Genomic DNA, 24,231 nt, shown 5'->3' on the forward strand with positions numbered 1-24,231 from the left:
GCGCTTTCAGAAGAGCCAAACAATAGTCACTTCTAAGGACACAGAAGCCGGGGGAGGACTGAATCTTGCAATAAAAAGAGCAAAACCAAACCTGGCGGGACCAAAATCAGCAGAGGAAACAAACACGAACAAGCCGGAAAAGAGCGGAAAAGAGAAGAAAGCCGAAGCAAGCAACAACAGGGGACCAACGCAAACCAAACTGCGACTGCAGTCAACTCGGAACAAGAGCAAGCAATATCTAAGCCGGATTCGGTCACAGCAGATACCAAAATCCAGTCGAGCTCTACGCCGAAAACCAAACAGCGTCCGAAACTGAAGGGCATTGACGCGCACACCCCTTTGGAAGATATAGTGGAGACGTTTCACAATAGAAATTTGGCACCGTCTGACTGGGAGAAGTACGCGGACCAACTGTTAAAAAGAGGGGTGCAGCGAGTTGCGGATGAACTTAGAGAAAATCCTCAAAAAGGCTCAGAATTGGATACAAACTTCGAACCACCACAAGGATTCTCGGACGAATCAAGTGCGGAAGAGTCAGGTGTTCGACGAAGTTCTAGACAAACAAAGAACAAAGAACCCAAACGATTCGGAGATCCGATAAAACATTCAATCAAAGAAATATCCGAAAATCTTACAGGAAGAGGTCTTTTAAAGGAGGCACTTAAAGAATACAGAAACCAACTGAGAGATTTCAAAGATCGAGACGACAGACCTTTGGAGTCAAAAGTGCGACGACTCGAAAGACATTTATTTATGCGAAAATTCAGATATGCTACTTTATATGAAGGAGTAGATTGGAACCCGAGTTGGGAAATTGAGCTGGAGGAAAACTGAAATTTACATAATCCATCTAAAAGACTTTCTTCCGAACTGAGTAAATTGAATTCTTTTAAATAAATTATCCTACTGATGTTGTATAATTTATTTCTTTCACCGAGGGGGGTGTGTCATACCGCTACTGCAGTAGCAGTATTTATTATACGTATGTACAGCCAACCTCTGGTGTTAAATCATTATTTTATGGTACGCTCAAGGTCATACATAAGTGATGACACTGAGACTAAGTGAGAGATCAGAGCACTTAACAATGATCTATCTCTCAGTACATAAGAAAACAAAGAAAAGAGAAAATCTAAATTCAATCTTCAGAATACAGTATTGAATTCCAACTTGTTTTCAATTTGATATCGCAACGCATATCACAATCTTAAGTAAATTGGTTAGTAGTTCAACAGTTTCTATTAGTCTTGGATCATTGAAAACGTTTGGAGAGTGAATCGTCTTTTGAGGTCATTAGATTTTTTTCACTAAGTGCTGGCGAGAACAAAAATGTTTTGATTGATACAAGGAAAACTATCATGATCAAATATTTTGAAATGAAGTAAAAATTAGATTTAAGTTTTAAAATTAAAGATCCAAGGTTAGCTTGGAAATTTTAGGAAAGGTTTGATTTAAAAGTTCAAAAATTAGGCAATAATAATTTCTGATTTATTATGGTTGTATTCCAGTTGAAGAAACTAAGAAATATTAGCTATGAAAAGAAGAAAAACAAGTCCTTGAGAAGCGAGAAAGTTTTTATAAGTTTTAAAAAAAACTAACTTAGAATTAACGCATGAACATTTGTATAATTTTATCGTCGTTCTTTCGTTATAAAGTATGGTTTTACATTATTGAGAGAAGTATTTGGCTTGGAAATTAGTCTTACTGCTGCAAGTAAATTTTAATTCAAGTTAGGGAATAAAAATCTACTGCATTGAGATTTTTGCAGAGAATTAACTGTTGCGGTCTGCGTCGTTTCACGATACAGGGGTTTGTTCTGCTATTCGGGTTTTGGCCTGGTGTTTTGACCGTATCGTTTGGAGTAAGAGATTAGACATATTGAGACGTAGAGACATACTTATTATGTTTTCAATACTATCGAACACTTTGTGATGTGTTTTGATCTTAATTCTTCTTTGAACTTGCTAAATCTAATTTTATTGAGGTCTTGTTTGAGACTTTTGGTCGCACCAGATGAGTTTAAGTCCGGAGTGGCTCACTAATAGAGTATTTTCAAATAAGGTACACAGTCGGTTCGTCACGCTTTACTATTTTTTTACTCTTAAATCTCCTAGTCTCAATGGATCTAGTGTATACTGATATTTGCGATTTAAATATCAGGAACTGTTCTTAAGGAGAACGACTGTCTTTTAAATTATATTTCTTTTGCTTTGTTGCTGAAACTATGAGCAATTTCAGCGTTACAAATAATTGTAAGTGTTTGTTATGGATCATTATTGGTTAGTTAGAAACAGTTTATAGAGATAGTTTCATCAATAAGAAAATTGGAAATAAATACTAGTTTTAAACTGGTTCCAATTTCACCGCGGAAGCCCTTATGAACTAAATAAACTGATGAAGGGAATCCTACAACCCTATAAATGTGGAAGGAAACTCTCCTCAACTGACTGCTGCTGAATGGCGTAATCTGAAGTGGAGTTTAATCATTGAGCCGAAGTTTCTCGTTCATTTCTTAACTGAAATCCCGGAGAAAATGAGATAATTTCTTTAACTTTACTATTTCGAAGGTATGTTTGAATTTATGTTTTGGTTAAGAGATTTTTTTTTATCGAATTTTGGCTGGATTTCAATTAAGACTTTCTGTGCAAACCTTTGTTCCGACCGACTCGACTTAACGGTTCGATTTTGAACAGAGTCGGAACCGGGCCTGAATTTGAAATCCGGGTCCGGCACGGTTGGAAAACAAAAGTTTCAAGCTCGTTTTGGCTAGTTCTTCACAAAGAATTTTTAACTCTTTAAGAAAAAAACAAAGACAGCGAAGATTTTCTAAAAGATTTTAGACGATTTGTAAGGAAGATGTGCGATTTTACAATCAGGAGTTTCCAGGGTTTACATGATTTCACATTACGAGGCCAAAATGTACACTGGATAGGCGCACATTTTGTGTCTATAGGTTACTGGATTCCAAAGACAAGTTTTTAAACATGTTAACTTTTTGTCGGAAGGATCAAAGAGATTGAAAGAACAAAAGAAAGAACAAAAGGATCGTCCTTGTTGCGGAATCCGCTTACAATGCACAAAATGCCTCGTAATGCAATAACACTTTCGGCCTCCTTTTTGAAGATTAATCTAAAATCTTCTTAAATGAATGTAAATATCACGAATTTCGGAAAAATCAATGAAAATTTGCGCTTATCTATAACAATCATCAGAATGAAAATCAGAGTAAAAGGTTTCAAAATTTACTGATGATTAGCTTTCAAGCAATTTTAGGCATACAGATATAGATATAATACATGACGCTCCCTTTGTTCTTCTTTTGTTTTTTCTTGACCACGGAATGTTAATGAAAACACGAATTTCCTAACAACCCGGGTTGACCTTCAAAGACAAAAAATACTTCAAAGTATCCAGGCGTTATTTAAACATGTAACAACCTTTTTCAGATCTAAAATTTGGATATGAAAAGATTATTTCAGTTCTGTTTTAAAAATTTTGGGTACGATAATCCCTTGCGTAAATCTAGAAAAAAAAACGAGGTTTCATACTTCTTGCAAAAACTGTTACCACTGAGTTTTAGAAGAACTTTTTTTTTGTTTTGGCATAAAATTCGGCGTATCGTTCTAAAATAAAAAGAAAAACTTTTGTTAAAAAATGCTAATCATACATTTAGAGTATATGGAAATTGTATGACTAGCAATTTTTTGATGGCGACATCAAAAAATTTTCCAAGTAACTTTGAAATTGCCCCAAAAAATTTTTTTCAACTTTAAATCGAGTTTGGTACTCAAATAAACCTTCTTTCAAAAAAAATTTTGCATGTAAAACTTAACTTTTTGTGTGTATAACGTAGTCCTGGGTACACTAAAAATGATTTTTTCCCTCTTCGATCATTAACTTTTTTCAAAAAACGTTAACAACACCTATTTTTTTTATTTGACATGTTTATGTAATGTCCTTGTACATTGTAATGTACCTTGAGCAATGTCTAATAATTTAAAAATTCAAACCATGACTGTTGAACGTTTTTGCAAAAATTTAACAGTTTGACATTTTTGTTATATCATTTGTGTAAGACAGCATTGCGACATTTCAGGCCGTTTCGAAGGCATTTTAAATGCGAAACGGCCAAACCTTTGGTTACTCTACTTTCAGTAACCAAGGTTTCCGTCACTTGTGTTCGATTACGAACACAGCCAAAAAATTATGAGAATTTAAAAGGTAGAAAATCAATATTTTTGGTTCATGGAAATATAATAGTAATACAAATTCAATATATGCAAATTTACCAATCATAGAATTTTCATGCAATTTTCTCCACTAATGGAATTGCATGAAAAATGTGTGAGCAGCTTTTTTCTATATATGGAAACTGTATGACTAGCATTTTTGGTCAACCCGGGAAATAGTAATTTGAACTTCAAAAACAAATTTTAAAAAGTCCAAAATTTATTAAATACAATGACCGCATAAGGTCCAATGGCTGACTTATGCCGCAGAAAGGAGGGTACACTTGGCTGTCCGCATATGCCCAGCCCTGTTTAAGTCACCCTCCCTCTGGGAGATTGTTGCCTGAACGGTGAAAGGTGTGAACTCTTTTAAAAGTCAGGCCCGGGCACGGGAACGGGCACGGGTCCAGCCTGGTCTGGCTGCCGATCCTAAAAAGAACCCGCACTGACAAAAATGGTTTCGGATCGAATTAAATTGATTTTAAAACGATTTCAAATCGACCCAAATCGATTAACAATGTACATTTTACGAACTTAAAGGGATTTTAAATCGATTTAAATCGATTTTTTTGAATTTTTTAAATCGATTTAAGTGTCTAAAAAATCGATTTAAATCGATTTGGATGGATTTTCCCACTCACTAAAATCCATCCGAAACTCACTTCAATCCATTTTAAATCGATTTAATTCGATCTTTTTGAAAATTTTAAATCGATTGAAGTGTCTAAAAAATCGATTTGAATCGATTTGGATGGATTTTAAGACCCACAAAAATCAATTTTTTTTTGCTAACAAGGTGAAAAAAACACCCTTTAAAAATTGTTGGATTTTTCAAATCTCGATTTTTAAATATAAACACTCGTGCCATATGTTATAAAATTCAATAAAATTATCCAAATAAATCAGATTTAAGCTCGAAAATAGGCAATGTAATTATAGTAAATTATTGTAAATCCTATGTAACAAACAAGAAAAGGGTCAGAAAAAGTTAAAATTTGATCTCATTAATTTGCAATTAAATCACTGAAAATTTTGAAGATAAATCAGATTTCGGGCAAAATTTCGGATAAAACGTATCAAGAAAAAGATCATTGCAGATCAGTTTTTGAACTCAAAATATGCAAGAAAATTATAGAATTTTATCGATATTTTGGTCTTTTTGTTGGTTCTTTTTTATGCTACAATAAGCTATGGATGTAAATTGAAAAATGATAGGCAATAAAAAAATGCAATAAAAATTCGAAGCTGATAAATCTCGAAAAAAAATATCGATTTAAAACGATTTTAATCCGTTTTAATCCCCTTAAAAATAAAAACAAATTCAGACTGAAAAAAATGCATTTAAATTGATTTAAAATCGATTTCGATCAACTTTTTTAGCTGGGATTTAAGATCAATTTAAATTGATTTTAAATCAATCCAAATCAATCTTCATCTTTTTTATTTAATCGTATTTTTTTTCATACTAAAATTGGTCTAAATTTAATCAACGTTCTTTTTTCATACTAAAATCGATCCTAATCCATTTTTGTCAGTGCAGGAAGCCCTGGCCCGGCTGCCGATCCTAAAAATGAGGTCCGTGCCCGATCCCGGGCCCGGTTCCAACTATGACTTTAGTTCAACTATAAGGTTTTCCCGACAAAATGTGTTTTTAGTCGAACTCCGACACCTGGCCAATGAGATGTCACACGCCATGAGAAGAGCATCAAAGTATTCAGTAACAGCGTCAAAGTTGTTCTGGTACGATGGAATCTTGTTTTGTTTTAGAGTCTGTGGCTTCGCGAGTGATTGGTGGGAGCAGAAACGGGAGCAGTGGAGGGGGAAGCGGTAGCTCAGATTATGATATTCTGAAGCAGCAGTTGAAGCTGGCTTTGAGTGAAATAAGTCGCCAGAAGCTGCGCAACATCCAAATTCATATGCGCAGAATTGCTAACGTGGATTCGAGAGTGAAGTCGAGCGATCTGTGGGATTTATTCTTGGAGCATAATTTGTCAATCAGCAAGAAGACCTTCCAATTACTTCTAGACCACTTCTCCGATCCTTTCGGCATAGAGTACGAGTCTATTCTCAAACTCATGCGAAGCACACATGCTAAAACAGGTAAATTTTTTGCTAAAAAACGATTTGTGCCACCAAGAAAACCTCGTATTCTTTCTGTGTATCCTTTCTGACCCGGGTCGAGGTTGTACTTTTATGATCAGACGGTCGCGACTAATTTTTTCTTTCCAGACTGTTGCGACCAAAAATTAGAAATTTTCAAACCACAACGACCCAAAGTTGGTTTTTCCAGACTTTGCGGACCGCGACAAAATATTCGCGACCGGCGCGACCGAAAGAAAGTCAAACGCGACCGACGCAACTAAAGTAATACTTAACGCGACCGGCGCAACCGAAGAAAAGTTGGTCGCAGCGGTCGAAAAATTAGTCGCGGGGCCAAAAAATTAGTCACGACGTTCAAAAATCTAGTCCCCGCGGCCAAAAATTAGTCGCAACGGTCAAAAAAATTAGTCACGGTGATCGAAAAGTTGGTCGCGGTTGTCGAAAATTTACATCCCGCGGTCAAAAAATTAGTCGCAGCGGTCGAAACTTTAGTTGCGACGGTCGAAAAGTTAGTCGCGGCGGTCAAAAATTAGTCGGGGTGGTCAAAAATTAGTCGGGTTGGTCGATAAATTAGTCGCGGCGGTCACAAATTAGTCGGGGTGGTCAAAAATTAGTCGGGGTGGTCGATAACTTAGTCGCGGCGTTCAAAAAATTAGACGCGGTTGTCGAATACTTAGACGCCGCGGTCGAAAAATTAGTCCCGGCGGTCAAAAAATTAATCGCGGCGACCGAAAAATTAGTCGCGGTGGTCAAAAAAATAGTCCCCGCGGTCGAAAAACTAGTCGCAGTGGTCTAAAAACTAATCGGGCTTGTCGAAAAATTAGTTGCGGTGGTCGATGAACTAGTCGCCGCGATCGAAAAGCTAGTCGCATTGGTCAAAAATATAGTTCCAGCGGTCGAAAAGCTGGTCGCGGCGCATGATCGGAAATAGTCACTTCGCTCGAAAACTTAGTTGTAGCTCTAAAATAACACTTGCTATTTGTCATTTCTTGTTTCTGTCTATTTGATTACTGTTTTTAAAGTTTTGGCAATTAATTTTTCGACAAGCCCTCACTAATTTTCCTATCATGCCGCGACTAATTTTTGAGTTGGGATGAAGTTCTAACTCATAGAGTAATTTCAGTTATAGTACACCGTCTGCTCGTCACGCTATCTTATTTTCGGCCGGATAGATTCGTGCAACTTCTTAGTCTAATACCGATCTTAATCTTACTCTTATATCTGTTAGTCTCAATAGATCTAGAGTATACTGGTTTGTTACGAGTCGGTCTCTTGGAGAAAGCAACTAAGTTGTGAGTTAAATTCAAAATGCTCTGGTGCTGAAATTACAAGTAATTTCAGCACTTACAAATAAGTGGGTTGTTAGTTTGATGGAGTGTGATTGGTTAGTCTTTAATATTTTAAAGGGATAAAATATCTAATTTATAACCAATAAAAATATAAAGTTTGGATCTGGTTCCACCCATCCGTGGTTTACAGAGTTTTTGTTCTTTTGACTTCTTTCTGTAATGGAGGATGTATGATGATTGTTCGTATTTCGCGAGCACAACTTCTATTCCGTTCTTGGAGGTGAAAGCTTCAGGAAGCTGGAATCACAGAGGTTGTTTCGTCCTTCAACGATGACTGAGACCGTCAACAAAATCAATCTGATTTCCAAATGGTTTGTTATGATCGCCTGTTTTTGACCGATGTGGAGAGTGGTGTTTCGATCTTGTTTGGGAATGGTGTGAAGCTCGAGTTTGGAGAGAATGCCTTGAAACTCGGATCTGTACGTATACTTGAACATCGAGTTGGTCATTGGTCTGTTTCAATGAAGTCCTTTGCTTGGGAGTCAAGTCATACTTCAAATCCTTTGAGTTGTGGTTGTGAGCGGCATATCGGTTGTGTTCAGCCATTCTGTGGATTGATTGTGATGAGGTCTTCTGTGTTTCATGATGCTCGTCTTCGTGATTGTCTATGGTCTATATTACTGCATTGTATAACTTACATAAAAAAATGTTTAGTTAGTTCTTCTTTTGGTTATAATTTTTTATTAGTTTTTATCGCAAGAGCTTTTATTTTAGTTCAGTTATTTTAAAAGTGTTACTCAAAATTAAGGAGAGCGTCACAAAGCGTATGTTGTACGCGGTGGGTTAGGTCGGCTATTAAGCATGCTAAAGACGTCCTCTTCTGGTGGGTTAGGCCAGGAGTGAGGGCATGATTGCATGCTGGTTTTTTAAGGGGTCCTGTTTTGTGTTCACCTTTTATGTCATGTTTCTTACTGGTTTTATTCCTTTTGTTCTTTTGGTTGTGTCCTTTTCTTAAAAATCAAATTGTTTGGTTGTGTTTGTCTTTCGACGATTTGGTGTTTTATACTTTCTTTTTCAGACTTATTAAAAGTCTTCAAAAGAATAAACTATCGGGTTCTTTAAGCTGGTTTAATCCGGTTTGGGTACCGTGGGTTTTCTTTTCTTAGTCATGCTGTTAGTTTGTGGTTTATGGTGATTAGTAAGCTGCATTGGTTAGTTGGGATTATTATATAATTCTTTTCCAACCGGGTTAAAAGAAAGTTGGAAACTTGTTATTACTAGTTTGAGTTGTTATTAGTGAAAGTTAAAACTTGAAATCATTGTTTTAAACAAATTGTCGTGGGCGAGCTGTGCGAGTGTGGATAGAATTTGTGTGCAGCGAATTTGGTATTCAAAAGGTTAGTAGTGCTTGCATTTGTTTAGATTAACAAATGAAAAATTTAAATTTACTGCTTTGTGAGGATTGAAATTTTTAAATTGATTTCATTATTTTTAGATTTACTACATTGGGGAAAAGAGTTTATAGATGAGTTTACTACTGTGGGGAAGAAATTTCACCGCATCATTTATTGTGGTTTGTTATTAAAAGTTTATAATTTTTAAAAGAGTTTGTAGTTTTATTTTTGTTTTCGGTTTGTAGATGATGGTGATCTAAAAACTAAAGAAAAACATTCAATAAAAACTGGTTATTTTGTTTTGAGTTTATTAGTGTTAAGTTATTTAATTCATACTTACCTAGTCATCGGGGAAGAAGCCATGAGGGGAGATAACGTGTATATATGCGGATGATATTTGCTAATATGCGGATGATATTTTTAGTTTCAAGCAGTGGTCAATGCAATTGAAGTGATTTTGTTGTCTTTAGTTCTCCAGTGCCAATGGAAAATTCGTGATTGGTGTGCTGGATAAGGTTAAAAAGCTTGTTGTTATATTTAGTATTGTGAATGAATTCTGATTTTGTGATTTCTACAGGTTGAATATATTCAAGCGGGACAATGAAGGGTCGGGACAATTCTTCTACATTGAAGGTCTTGGTGAGTGGACAAAATATATACATTTGGGTAATTGGGTCGTAGTTTCGGAGGATGCCTTGAAAATTAGTAATTTTAATGCAGTATATGAATTTTAGGAAAAATGATGATATGTACTTAGAGTTCATAAAATGAAATCGATGGTGGGGTTGTCGTGATGGTGTGTGTAAGTTAAAGTGATTTTGAATGAATCTATAGTAAATGTAAGTATGCGTTTGTTTAGTTCTCAACTTGATGTCGTATGAACAGTGCAGATCTCGTTCTTTTGAAGTGAGGAAGTGGAAAGTTAGTGAAAAAATTTCAAATTTGTCGTAAAATGATTCATAAGCTTGGATGTCGATTATTGCTTCGGAAATGATGTGATCGAGTTTTTTATCCATTGAGCGTAGTGTAAAGATGTAGGGTGTTCGGATGGAAAATTTTTCGGTTAGTTGCGGGTTAGCGAACTTGTCGTCGTCGAGTAAATGATCTTGCTTAGGTCTGATGATATTGTGATCATAGTATTCGATGGAATACTCGTTAGCTCGGGGTGTGGTGAAAATTTTTAATAGCTTTTTATATCTTGTATGTGTAAATTGTTGAGTTGTTAGTGCTGTGGTTAGTCTAACAGTCATTTTTACTTTTTTCTACTTCTTGAGGTGTGTTAATGAATGGTATACAAAGTGGGTTTGAGAAGTGATAAAATGATGTCCATTGGAGTGTGGGGATTAGTACATGCTCATCGACATAGTGGGGTTGTTTAGTGTGAGGGTCGGAGTGACTAATTGTATACTGAGGAAAGAGGGGTAACGAAAATTGGAGAAATTCGAGAGTATTAGTATGATCAGGGTGGTTTACATAATCGCAGGCTGTTCCGGGTTTGGAGGGAAACGGGTGGTTAGGAAATTTTCTTTTGATTGTTCTATATGCAAGGTTAGTAGTGGTTGATGATTGGGTTGATGTTGAGGATTGAGCTAAAGAAGGGGTATACTCTGAACAGGGTGTAGGAGTAGGTGGGTTTGATGATGTTATGGTTGACGATAATTGATGAATGGCTAGGATGTGAAGGTGTTGTACTTGTTGTTGTAGTGTTATTAGATTATTTAGTTCTTATGAGATTTGCGTGGTATCTGGGGAATTGTTGTTGGACCGTTCATTGGTAAAGGGGGAGTATGTCGGGGATACTTGGGAAACAACAGAGATAGTAGAGTGGGAGTCAGTTTGGGATTGGGAGTGGATGGGTTGAAAGGGGAGTTGAGAAATTGTTGATGTTGGTTTCTGAGTTTGCGAATTTGTCAGGAGTTTCTATATCTGAATTATTAAATTGAGAAATTGTATGAAAACCTGTGATAACTGAGTTAGCGTCGTAATCCATGCCGGATGATGTGTTAATATGGGGTGATTCAGGTGGCGGGAAAGCAAAGGGTGGGATGATGGGAATTGGGTTTTGGAGGTTGGCTGGATGGGAAATTGAACGGTTAAGGGATCCAATTTGTCGGCTCATCGTGGGCTGAAAAAATGATTGTTTTGAGATTGAAAACTTGTGGTATGTGGTTGTTCGATTGTTTGTTCTTATGTATCATCATTTTGAGATTGTTGTGTTACTATGTGGTGAATTGGACTTTGTATATGATTTGGTTTTTTGTTTGCAATTTTTACGAGTGCTAAATTTCTAAAATTTCGTGGTACTAGTGATAATGGGTGATTACGACTTAGACTTGGTAATTGTGGTGCTGTGGGTAATGTGTTTGTGTGGTGTTGTGGTTCGTCATATGTGTTTGGTGTAGCTGATGTTTTTGTGTTGTATTCTTTTATTTGTGCATCTAAAAATATTTTTTTTTATTGATGTGGAAAATATTCCAAAAAGTCCTGCAAAAAGTATGCGTGCTACGCTTGCTTGTCTATTTACTTGTGTGTGTATTGCACATGGGTTATAGGTTCCTTTTATTAGAGAGAAAAGAAATCCAATAAAATTAAACATTGCGTATAATAAAGTCAATCTTTCTAGGATGTAATAAGGCCATCCTGGAAAGGATAAAAGTTCGTTTTTTTTTAATTTACAAAACTAAAAATGTTGCTTGGTGATATGTCCTGTTGTCGGTATTTTTTGCCAATTAAATAATTGTAATCTTTAATATCTATAAAAAAATCCGCTGTAATCTTGTGCGCAAATATCTGAAAATCTTGCTGTTTCTGCAAGCTTACGTAAATTTTTATCTATTGATTGTCGTTGTATTGTGTCCATTTTTGTAAGTATTTCTTGAAATTGTTGTGTACGTATGTTGTGTTGTAGGTCTGATTTTGAGTAGATGCCAATCGATTGTAAATCGATTTTTGCGGTGCGGGCAATAGCTCTAATACTTTCAGGTGAAAAATTTTATAGTGGTGGCTTGAGTGTTGGATATGGTGGAGTAGGTAGTATTTGTCTTCGTCGGGGTTTAACTGTACAACATTGTAAGTTCTTCTTGAAAGTGTATCATTTAATTTTACTTATTTTTTGGAGAATATTGGATTCTTTTATAAAATCGTTCATCTTCAAAAACGTATACCATAAAAAGTTTCGTTCATAGTTAAGGAAGTTTGATCTATTTCCGGATAAAAAATATCCTGCTTATGGTATTTTTAGAACTGCTAGTGCTAGTGATTGTAGAATTTGTGTTCTTTCAAGTTCACATAATTGATGTAGTGTTCCTAGTTTTGATAATGACATTTCTTGAAAAATTCAACTTATTGTGTAGTCTAAGTTCGTGTCTAAATGTATGTCATAATGAATTGCGCCAAATTGTGTGCTGTTCATAAGTGATAGTTCTTTTAATCGCGTACTTTCTGTGTCTTGTGGTTTTAGGTTTCCACCGGTTCTTCCTGCGTTCTTTTGAATTTTTACTGAAACGTTTGAATTTTCATCAGTGAATGAGCGAGTCGTGGCCATCGGGTGTACGATTAAGTTTCCTCTTTTCATGTCGAAACCATTTTCGTATTCGACAAGAATTTCTGAAAATTGTGTTTTGTAAATTGGTTTGTTGTATTTGCATTCAAGTTCTGTTTCTGGGTAGGTTTGAAATCGTGACAATTTATTTTCTATATTGTGGATGTTTCTAAAGTTATGATATGTGCTTCTGAATGTAGGATTGATTCAATAAAAGAACCTTGGTGAAATTTAATCACTCTAGCGTGTATTTTTGCTACTTGACAAATTGTACAGGTTTCCTCGGGAAACCAAACAATGGTTGCTTGTGTGCGTTTTCTAGGATCGCAGTATCCTTGGTCGTTTTTGCTAGGAAGTCTAATTCCTTGATAAAGAATTGTGTCTTCATTTAAGTCGCGTGTAATTGTACTTTTTCAAGTTGTATTTTCCAATCGAAAAACATTATTTCTTGGTAACTTTTATTTTTTGTGTCTGCTTTGCAATTTGAGGGATTACTTATTCCAAAGTGTGGTATTCATTTTTTATCATGAAGATCGTAAGTTAATCTTCCGTGTGCTCCATGGAAGGGCAATTTTGTATCTAGTCGTATGTGACCTTGGTGTTTTTCAATTCTGCTTGATTTGCTAAGTCTGTTTCTGTTTGTGCCTATAATTGGTGTAAGCTTTAGTCGTTTCAACGTTTTTACAGTCATGAGGGCTGAGATGTAATACTTTTTTGATGTTACTTTGGTAGAATGATTCGTGGTCTAGTCTATTTTTATTTCCGTTTGAAACTTGTGAACGATGTACTTTCTTTTCGGTAAATTTGTATCATGTTGTAAATTTGGATCATGTTAGTGTTGTTGCTCGGACTTTTGAGTACAATGTAGCTAATACATTTGAGGTTTCTATAGCTTGTGGTTCGGATTACATTGTGTTACTTGATTGATAGCATATTTATGTGGTGTTTTTTGTTCGTTTTCATCAAAATCGTAGTGTGTTACTAATAAATCCTGAGGTCCTGTGCGAGGAGAAGGATTTTGGTTTGGTTCGGAAAAAATGAGAAAAGGAGTTGTTGAAATGTGAATATCTTTAGATTAAACATGTGTACGATAATCCTGAGTATGGGTTATAAAAAATTATGTATCCGTTTGTCTTTTTTGTATAAATGTCGTACTTATACATTATTTCTGTTGTTATAAATGGAGGAGGTAAAGATTGAGCTGTTACATTAGGAGGGGCTAATGGAAATGGGGGTTGAACAATTTTATTTAGTCTTACTGTAAGTTCGAATTTTAGTGTGAGACAGCTTTTTTGTAGTATTTGTTATGTTATGTTATTCTATATCTGTGTGGATATCTTGTCGATATTGTAATCTATTTAGTGCCCACTTGTGTAGTCTGCTACTTTCTTGATTTTGACTAAATAATGGTGAGGATGCTACGAATGCTATTCCAATCTAATCGTAGGGGTATATTTTGAGATGATTGTTTTTGATATTGTGAATCAAGATTTGTAGGAAAATTTAGGGGAAAAAATGATAGAGATATTTGACTTAAAGAAGGTGTTGAAGGAAGGGAAAGTGTTTCTGGTAATGTTGACAGTGTTGTATCAGATGGGTCATTTGCTAAATTTGGTTCACCTTGGGTATAGGTGTGCGTTACCCAATATGGAAGAAGTTCTTTGGTTGCTGGGGGATTAAAAGGGTTTTCTCTAAATTGTTCTGATGTGGGGGTTGAACCTAAGTAGTCTGATGAAATATTTGAAGTTTTTTGTTGTGAGGCAGTTGGAGGAGTATCTGGTAGTGTGCTACTAGAAAGGTCTAAGGGATTTGATGTTGGCGATTGAGGTATAATAAAAAGTACACTGGGAGTTTGAAAATTTCTGTTTCGTCTTGGATGTATAATTTGTCTATTTATTTCGAGTGTGTTTTGGTTTTGGCTTATGTGTCTTACTCTGTTAAAATCTTGTTGTAGATGTTGGTATGTGTTATATGTTGGTTCGTATTGTGGTTTGCTTATAGTTGCTTGGCGAACAACTGGTTCTAATGGTTCAGATAATCGTGCGTGTCTTTCTGCAAAAGTATATGGATTGTCTTGAAAAGAAATGCGTGTAGATGATTGGGGGTTTTGGATATTTGTGGGTGTTGTTGGGTTTTCTTGGGATGTTGTTGGTGGGGACTGGTGAGGGGGTTGTTGTTTAGCAATTTTGAAAAATTCTCAGAGTTGAAATTTTATGATGAAAATCTATGTTTAATCCAATATTCTTCAATAAAAAGAAACAAAAGAATGGTTGCTAATGCGAATGTGATGGTTGACTTTTTTTACATTTACATTTTGTCATTCTGAGTGATGTTAAAAATGTGAGAAAAATTACGAATAGTACAAAAACATCGGTTCTACTAAATAATTTGTGAAATATTTAAATAGTTATTAAATTATCGTACCTGAGGAGGTTATCAAGAATTGTGAAAAGGGATATTTATACTTCGAATAGTGAATAGAAAATTTAAAAAAGGTTACAAAAACTACTGAAAAGAAATATCAAACTTTCTAAGATATCGGTTAAAATATTATAAAAAATTTGAGGAAATTTGAAAGTTTTATGAAAAGGTTTGAAAAGATTTGTTTAAATTTGGTGACTGTGGTAGAAAGAAGCATTTAAGAAATGATTTGGTTTGTCGAATCTTTTTTAATTTTTGGGGCTAAATTCGAGTGTGGTCGAAAAATTTATTGGTTTTTGACAAGTGGGTTGGGTATTGTCAAATGTTGTTGAGGGGTTATTTTGAGGTGTCGTGGAGATCTTCTTAGTTTTGTTTTTATTTATGGAATGATTGGGGATGCCCAAGAAATATTTGTACTTTAGGCTAAATGTTCAGGTGCTTTTTGTTCTTTTGGCTAATTTAAAATTTTAGCTTGAAGGGTTTTTGAGCTCAAAGTTAAGAAAATATTGTTGATTTCTGTACTACTTGATAGGGGAGAGTTGTAATATTGAGATTGTATTTATTTTAGTTGTCATTTTGTAGCGGTTTGCTTATTTTTGACTTCAAGGTCTTGAAGTTATACGTATAGTTATGCTTGAAGGTGAATATGTGTCGGCTAATAAAGTCGTGATTCGGGATGATTTCTATTGGCTGATTTTGAACGTTGTGTTTTTCAGCCTGTTTTTTTTGAAAATGTGTATGTTCAACATAATTTTAAAAAAGATAAGGAAAAATGAAAGTGAAAGTTATTTTTAATATTCAACATTCTTCAGTTTTTTAGATTGCGGAATGAAGGTTTTATAGTTTTTTCGTGGCTGACTTCTAAGTCATGATGTTTTTCTATGTTCAGATATCTCTTTTTGGTCCTGTGGTAGAATTTTTTCTGTCATTTTCCTATTTTTTTTTCTTTCTGAGGTATTTTTTCTTTCTGGTCTAAAGCGTGAATTGTTTTGATTATTTATGTTTTGCCTTTGTAACATTTTTCTTGTTATTTTCTGATAAATTTCGTTGTGTTTTTCATCTCTATTTAAAATCCTTTCAGTGTGTGTACCGGAAGTTAATTTTAAATTTTGTGTATGATGAAAGTGGTCTTCATCATGGGTATGTAGTGGTAAATTATAACCAATTGAATCTTTATTTGGTTGACAATAGCCTTGGGTATTTTTATGGGCGTTTGCTGTAAACGTTATTGGTTTACGTGGTTTTTGGTTAAGTACCATTTCATATGGTGACGTTCCTAGTGTTGTTGTAATTTGCGTTGTTGTTATATGATAAGGGATATAACTTTACATCTGTTGAACATTCAGTGTATCGTGTATCATTTGCATTACTGATACATCTGTGATGTTCTTCTAGTGAACTGTTCATACCTTCAACTAATCCATTTGTCCAAGGTGCATGAGATGTACGTGGTTTATGCTTAGTTTTACATGAATGGCATAATGTGATTATTTCGTTATTAATAAATTCAAGTGCCATTGTCTGTGACTAGGATTTCGGGTAATTCAAACTTAGCTATCCAATGTTCGTATAGCGTTGTATATGCATAGTAAGCATTACAATGGGGTACCGGGTTGAGTGCTACATAATGTGTAAATGCATCAAAAATGACCATTATATATGAGTTTCCTTCTGAGGATGGTGAAATTGGTCCTTTTGTGTCAAATGATACTCTGTGATAAAAATATAGACTTTGTCCTTTAAAATTTTGTTTTTCTGCGATTTGTTTTTGATTTGGATAGGGTTTATTTAATTGGCATATTATACAATCGTTGCATAATACTTCAACCCGAATTGGTGCATTGAAAATTTTGGAAAAAGTTAGAATATGTCTTTTTTGATCCTGAATGTCATTTAGTGTGAAGTATTGAATGCTATTAAAAGTAGACAAGGTACTTCAGAATCAGGTAGGTGTTTGATATTCTAAATTATCTGTGTTTTCGTTTATAGTGTTTTGTTTCCTAAGATTGTGGTATCAGCTTTGGTTGGCTTAGTTTTGTATTTGTGCCATGATTTTAGCTGTCTGATGACGGGATCAAGGTTTTGGTATTTTGTAATAATTATAGTGTGATTTTTCTGTTGTTGGTAGAAAAAATGTTTTTTACTTCTATTTTTGATAGGGGTATCGTGTCAAGTGGATCATGTAGATTAAAAACTTGATTTATTGTGTATTTTGTATCGTTTGGTAACGGTACTGATGAATTTATTGGTTCCGTTTTCTTTTTCTAATAAAGGAAATGGGCCTTTTTAATGTAGTAGTTGTTTAATTTTTTGAGTTTTGTTTTTGATCCGAATTGAATATGGAATTGGCTTAATTGTGGATGTGCCCAATTAATCAACTTCATAAGGGTTATTTTGACAATCAAATTAGAGTGGAAAATGTTGTAGGTTGTTTGTTTGCGATTGTTTTATGTCAGTTTTTACTGCATATTTACATTCTAATCGTGGTGAAGTTTCATCTTTAGCGAGATAGAATTTTATATTTTGTGGTATTTCAACTGTTGTTTTTCTTGTTAGTAGTTCAGGTGGTGTATTTCTTCAAAGAGTGTCGGGTAGTGCAAGGTTTTTTTCTGCTGTCCATACTATGTGTAAGTTTCGAATTTTCATTAAAATTAGTTAAAATCTATCAACTCTATGGTTTGGATTTGATTTTTGTGTAAAGAGAAACATGATAGCTTTATGACCTGCAAATAAAACTGTTGGATGTTTTGATCCAAGTATCAAAAATTCCTTTTCGGTTAGAGTGTGTATGATAGCTGTGCATTCTCTCATAAGAGTAGAGAGCCGTAATTCAGCTTGTGTAAATAGGCGAGAATTTGCTGATATAAGATTCATTTTATATGTTCCATTGTGGGATTGTAGTAATGCTGCACCAATGCCAAAAAATGAAGCATCGCACATTGCTTAAAATGGTTGATTGGGATCTCGGATTGTGTTTGAGATTTGTTCTGTGAGCCGTTTTTTGATTTCTTCAAATCGTGTTTGATGTTCTGTTGTCAATTCAAAATTATTTTGTTGTCTAAGGATGTTTCAGAATGGTCTTAAGTATAATTGCATTTTTTTTGACGTATTTACTTAAGAAATTTAACATTCCAAGAAATTCTAGGATTTTCTTTTTTTTGAAGGTGGCTGGAGTTTTTGAATTGCATCAATTCTTCATTTCAGTGGGGTTATAGTGTTTTTCTCTATGATGTGTCCTAGAAATTTTACGCGTGTTGAAAAAAAATATGATTTATCTGGTGGTGCTTTCATGTTTTCGTTTTCTGAATTTTGATGAAATTTTTCTAGAACTATGAACATTTCATCTTTTGTTTGTGATTGCATAAAGATATCGTCTGAATTGGTGATTGCCTTTCTTTTTATTGAGTATAAGTGGTCTAAAAAATTTGCTCATAAATGCTGAGTCCTATGGATATGCCATAGAATAATCTCTTAAAATCGTATTGTTGATTTCCAATAACGAATTGTGTTAATCGTGTTGATTGTTCTTCTAGTGGCATTTGATTATATGCACTATTCATGTCTGCGGTTATGAAGTATTCACCGTTCATTTTTGTTAGAATTACTTGGTTCTATTGGCCAATCAGATTTAGATTCATCAATGAGTGAATTGAGATATCTAGCGTCTAGAACTATTTTCAGTGATTCTCGTTTGGCGAGAATAATAACAGGGTTAATAAAGGTGTTTCCTTTTGGCTGTTCTTCTTTATTTACAGGAGACATGATTTCGTATTGTTCTAGAATGTCGAGTAATCTATTAACTTTGTCATGTAAGTGAATTGCTACTTTGCTTGCTCTTTGTTTTTTTTTAGAAATGCGTCAGGTTTCAAGGGTAGATGTAGTGGTGAATTTATCTCTTAACATCAAACTCAGATGTTGGATAAGCTGTTGCACAAACTGTTGGATAGCTGTTGGATAGCTCAACAATAAATCGACTAGTTTTTCAAATTCATTTTGTGTGCTTTGAGAGTGTTGAAAATTTAACATTGTCAAGCGTTTTTGTTGTTGTTCTGTATAGTGTGATATTTTGAATGTTGCTTTAAAATAAGGTGTTTTTGTGAAATAGTTTGTGTTCCTTTTTTCATTGCTTATCATATTATTTATTTATAAGTCCTCGTCGAGAATTTTCGATTGACATTTATCTAGTATTTGTAATATATTATTTACTCTGTATGCTACTTCTTTTGTGGGGGCAGTTGTTGCATTGGTTTCACAATATCCTAGGAGTCCTAAAGGTAGGTTTATTTTCTATGGTGAATTATTACAAACATGTAGAGAAATGAAATCGGAATTTGAGTTTTTCATGTATTTTATGAATGAAATTGTTACCCCAAAGAATTTGTGAATTGGTCTAATCTCAAGGTCAGGCATATAGAGATGTTGCCTATGCCTATTTTGATTTTCGTCGTATTGGTGTACTTGTTTGATCGGAAATTCGTAAATGTATCCTGAGAGTGGTTTAAGATGTTTTCTTTTTTCATTATAGATGGGGTAAGACTTTGAAAAGAATGGTGGTTGTTTGTTCATTCTTTGGAAGAATATTAAAGCTGTGTTTTGCATTCTTGTATAATTATTTTTTATATTAGTTTTGCTGTCTAATCTATTAGTAGTTGGAATGTATTTTGTGATGAATGGAATTCCAATAAAATTATGTTTTAATTTGTGACTTGGAATGTTTGTTTAAATGGTTTATTTAGGAGTTTATTTTGTTCAATTGTTTTAGTGGGAACAAGGAAGAGAGACAAAAATTTCTCTGTAATTTGTTAAGGTTGAGTCTTGTGCTGTTGCTAGCCTACTGGCTGTTTTGATAGGTGTTAGTTTGGGGTGTAGAATTTTGATTTCATTCCAAGTTGGAATCATAATGATATTTAATTCTGCTCCAGAGTCTATTAAAAAATCTATTTCAAGGTCTGATGGTTGAAATTTTTTACTTTGGACTTTCTGAAAGAGGGGAGAGTCCAAATTTTCTCTTCTGGTGGTTGTTTTGGTATATTTTGGTAAATGTGATTTGTATTAGAACATGGTACTTGTTCTTTTTCAGGTTCGTGTAATCTCGTTACTTCATTTACTATTTGTTCGATTGGTATGTTACTTTTTCGAGGTCTAGTGTGATAATCTAAAAGTAATTCCAAGTGATTTTCAAGAATATGTGAATGAAAAGGTTGCTCCTATGTAACAGTTTCATAGTCATTTTCAACTTCTATCATGTTGACTAAAATTGTGATTTCTGTATCACTTTCACTCTCTGTAGATTCGCAATTAATGTGATTTAATTGTAATTCATTAGTTTCTGAGTTGCCATTACCAGGGGGGTCTGAATTTGTTTCTTCAGTTGTTTGTACTTGATTTATTTTTCTCTGATGTTTTGGTGTATTGCTTCTGTATTCTTTTTGAGAATCTGGATAACGTGTTTTATTTCTATTAGGTGATTGAGAGTAGTTTCTCTGTCTATCGTTATAGTTTGAATTCCTATTTTTATGAATTTTTTCGTGATCTATTTTGATAATTGTTATAATTAGATCTTTGGTGATTTGATCTGTTATTTGAGTAATCTCGTGATCGATTATTATATCGTTGATTTCGATTAGACGAATAGCTTATGTTTCTATTGCTGGAATAATTTCTGTGTCTATTGTACGATGAAGTTCTTGATCTATCATTTGAATAGTGTCTATTCCTAGAGTGTGAATGGGAACTGGCGTCAAACGAATAACTTGGTCTATTTGAGTTTGATCGTAAATAATTATTTCGATATTGAGTATTTCGACTGGGTGATCGACTATATCTGTTTTGTGAGCAATTACGTGAATTCCTTTGTCTGGTGATCTACCTCTGTATTTAGAGTTATAAGGTGATTGATTTTTTGAATAATTTGAGCTGTTTGAAAGCGGTTTTTCAGAGCTAATACTACTGTGAATTTTTTATTTGGTAGGTTTTGATTTTTTTTCATGTACTAATGAAAAAAAAAATTTTGTATTTTTTCGACCACTGCGACTAATTTTTTTTCGACCACCGCGACTAATATTTCGACCACCGTTACTAACTTTTCGAACGCCGCGACTATTTTTTTGACTGCTTCAACTAATTTTCGAGCGTCAAGACTAATTTTTGACCGCCGCGACTAATTTTTCGACCACCGCGACTAGTTTTTCGACCGCCGCGACTAATTTTTCGACCGCCGCGCCTAATTTTTCGACAGCAGCGACTAATTTTTTGAACGCCATGACGGATTTTTTGACCACCGGGACTAATTTTTTGACCGCCGCGACTATTTTTTCGACCACCGCGACTAATATTCGACCACCATTACTAACTTTTCGACCGCCGCGACTAATTTTTTGACTGCTCCAACTAATTTTTGAGCGTCAAGACTAATTTTTGATCGCCGCGACTAATTTTTCGACCACCGCGACCAATTTTTCGACCGCCGCGACTGATTTTCCGGGACAGACAAAGTCGAAAAGTTAGTCGTGGACCTCGACCCGCGGACTGCGTGTTCTTTCTCCTGCCAAGAACCAACTTGGCATAATTTTTGCTATTTGCATTGGTTGGCCTTAGGGCGGGACAGTGTGCAAGCCAAGTACCAGGTGAGCTGCCCAGTTGATGGCAAAGGGGGCAAGAAGGTGGAAGAGAAGAAGGAGCTGGAGTTGGAGGGCGAGGAAGATGTGGCGCTGCTGGATCAAATCAGGAGCAGGTTTAAGGCCAACACCCTCACCCAGTTCAGTCTGCACGTGTTTGAGGAGCAGCTCCAACAACTGGATTACACCAAGTCCGGAGTACTGACCAAGAAAGAGGCAAGTGAACATCCACCACCAACGCCATAACCGTTCATCTACTACTTTTTCCAAAACAAATCTCTCTCTCCTTCATATTGGCTCTGCTCCTGCTTCCGATTTAATTTTTCAAAAGAAAGTCAATGAAAGAAGAAAGAAGTTTCATTTCTATCAGGCCGACAATACTAGAGAAATCGATAAAAAGTGTTCAAAAAATCTGGAACAAAATGCAATGAAACTTAAGAACCGTCCCACCTAGCGGACTGTATATAAGTATGCGTCGCTTATAGATGCGTCCTGAGAACTTGGCTTTTAATTTTAGTAATTCCAGAGTCATATAAGTTCCTTGGCTTCAGCTAGAATTTTCTTTTTGCGATCTCCCGGGTTGACCAAAATGTGCAACCATACGTCGCACCATGCATGGTTCCATGGAATCCATGAAAAATTGCCGACGTATTTGTAAAAATAAAAAAATAACGCATTTTCCATGCATGACGCGACGTATGATTCCACATTTTTTAAAGAATGGGGACTTCAAATTTGACAATATTGATACTTTTACTAGGGCTGTTGATAATTTATATGTCACCATCGAAGCTTGCAATGTATGGTTACTATGGTATCATGCATGGCGCGACGTATGATTTGCATGGTGAAAATTTTTGATTTTTTACCAACAGCTTGCATAATGATGAGAAACCGTTTTAATACTAATCTACTCCATTAAAAAGGAAACTTGGAAACTTATATATATCTTTACAAGATCTTGCAAGAATCTTGCAAAATCTCAGCAAGATGCACATACACATTGTCAAGAATCATGCAAGAATTCCGCAAGATCGTGCAAGATAACCATTGACTAGGGAATAACTTTCATTATATTGGTGACTGATCAAAGAAAACCCGCGACGCTTCCTGCGTACTGAAATGAATGTAGCCAAAATCAATTCGATCTCAGCATGAACGTTCAACAAACTTCTGGTTAAAAACTTAGTAAAACGAGACTGTTCCTATCCGATCTTGCAGGGCCTTTGGAGCAGTAATAACATGAAAAAATTAATTGTAATCAAAAAAATTGAAAAGAAAAAAATTAAAATATGAGGTTTTTGTAAATCATCCTCCCACAGACCACTGAAACAACAAAGTGATAGATTCAGCTCCTAGTAACAAGTTGAGTTTAGGCCTGGGGTAGCTTACTTATAGAGTATATTCAGTACACGGTCTGTTCGTCACGCTATCTTTTTTTCGACCGGATATATATTCGTGCAACTTCATAGTCTAATGCCAATCTTAATCTTACTCTTATATCTCCTAGTCTCCATAGCTCTAGTGTAAACTGGTATTTGCGGTTTAGGTTTATGGAACTTGTTCCAAAGGAGAACAACTGTCTTCTAAGATTATTTCAAATTGTTCTGGTGCTGAAACTACAAGGAGTTTCAGCACTAAAAATAACTTTCAGTGTTATTTATGGATCATGATTGGTTAGTATGTAATTTTTTATAGAGACATTTTTATCAAAAGCATGATCGATTAGAAATGGTAGTTTTAAACTGGTTCCACTCATCCGGAAAAATGCAGTTGTCCGTGTTTCAGAAGTGGGTCTCGTTTTATCATGGGTCGTCTTGAGTGATCGTGCCGAGATTTCAGATCGATGCAATGATGTGTCAATTTGAGAGCGAGCCTAGGTGCAAGATGAAGATTCACCTTTCTATGTGAAGTGCCAAAAGACTAGGCTCTGAATGTGAGATCAACATTGATTTTGCCATAGTTCTTTTTTTCAATGGTTTCCTTCGCCGCGATCTTGGGTCAATACTTCAAATGCTGCGAGGGTTGTCACCACGACAACAAACCAATAGATTTGCCATTCCAGAGTCTATTTTGGTTGTTTTCAAGATTCGCTCCTCCTTGAGCACCTCCCGTCAAAAATAGAGTGTGGGTCGTATGCGTGGTGTAGCCCGGTGGATTGGGCCGGCTATAGAGCATGCTCAGCACGTTCTACTGGGTGGTGAGGCCAGCGAGGGAGTATAGCTCTACCGTCTCTTTGAGCAGTGTCCCTTTTTGTGGTCAATTTTTTTTTACCAGGGGTTGTTCTGTTTTTTGCCTTGTTTTTTTTTCTTATTAAAAACAAGTTGTTTTGTTTTGGTTTCTTTTGGCTTTTCATTGTTTCAAGTGATTTTGATGAAAAATGAAAGAGGGTTTCAAAGGAATAATTTATCCAGTTTTAATCTGAGTTTAATCTCGTCTGAGTACCGTGGGGCTTTCTTATACATGCGGTTGATTTTGTGTTGTTGGTAAGCTGCGTTGGTTAGTTCAAGCTTTAGTTATAATTCCTTCCGACCGGTTTATAGAAAAGTTAGAAACGCGTGCAAACAAGTTGGAGTTGTTATCAGTTAAACTTGAATTTTGAAATTCTTCATTGAACAATACTACGTGGGCGAGTTGTGC

General features: G+C 35.2%; 1 protein-coding gene across 1 annotated transcript in view; it reads left to right on the forward strand.

Annotated features, from left to right (window-relative positions):
* LOC134856439 (uncharacterized) overlaps nt 1-21,837 on the forward strand; it is a 39,290-nt gene extending 17,453 nt beyond the window's left edge. Inside the window, exons 2-3 of the mRNA XM_063872720.1 lie at nt 5,997-6,329; nt 21,572-21,837. Of these exons, the coding sequence (XP_063728790.1) occupies nt 5,997-6,329; nt 21,572-21,837 (599 nt within the window). The remainder of the gene's footprint in view (nt 1-5,996; nt 6,330-21,571) is intronic.
* The last annotated feature ends 2,394 nt before the right edge of the window (nt 21,838-24,231 follow it).

The sequence above is a fragment of the Symsagittifera roscoffensis genome, unplaced genomic scaffold (genome assembly GCF_963678635.1).
Source record: "Symsagittifera roscoffensis unplaced genomic scaffold, txSymRosc1.1 SCAFFOLD_246, whole genome shotgun sequence".
NCBI lineage: Eukaryota > Metazoa > Xenacoelomorpha > Acoela > Convolutidae > Symsagittifera > Symsagittifera roscoffensis.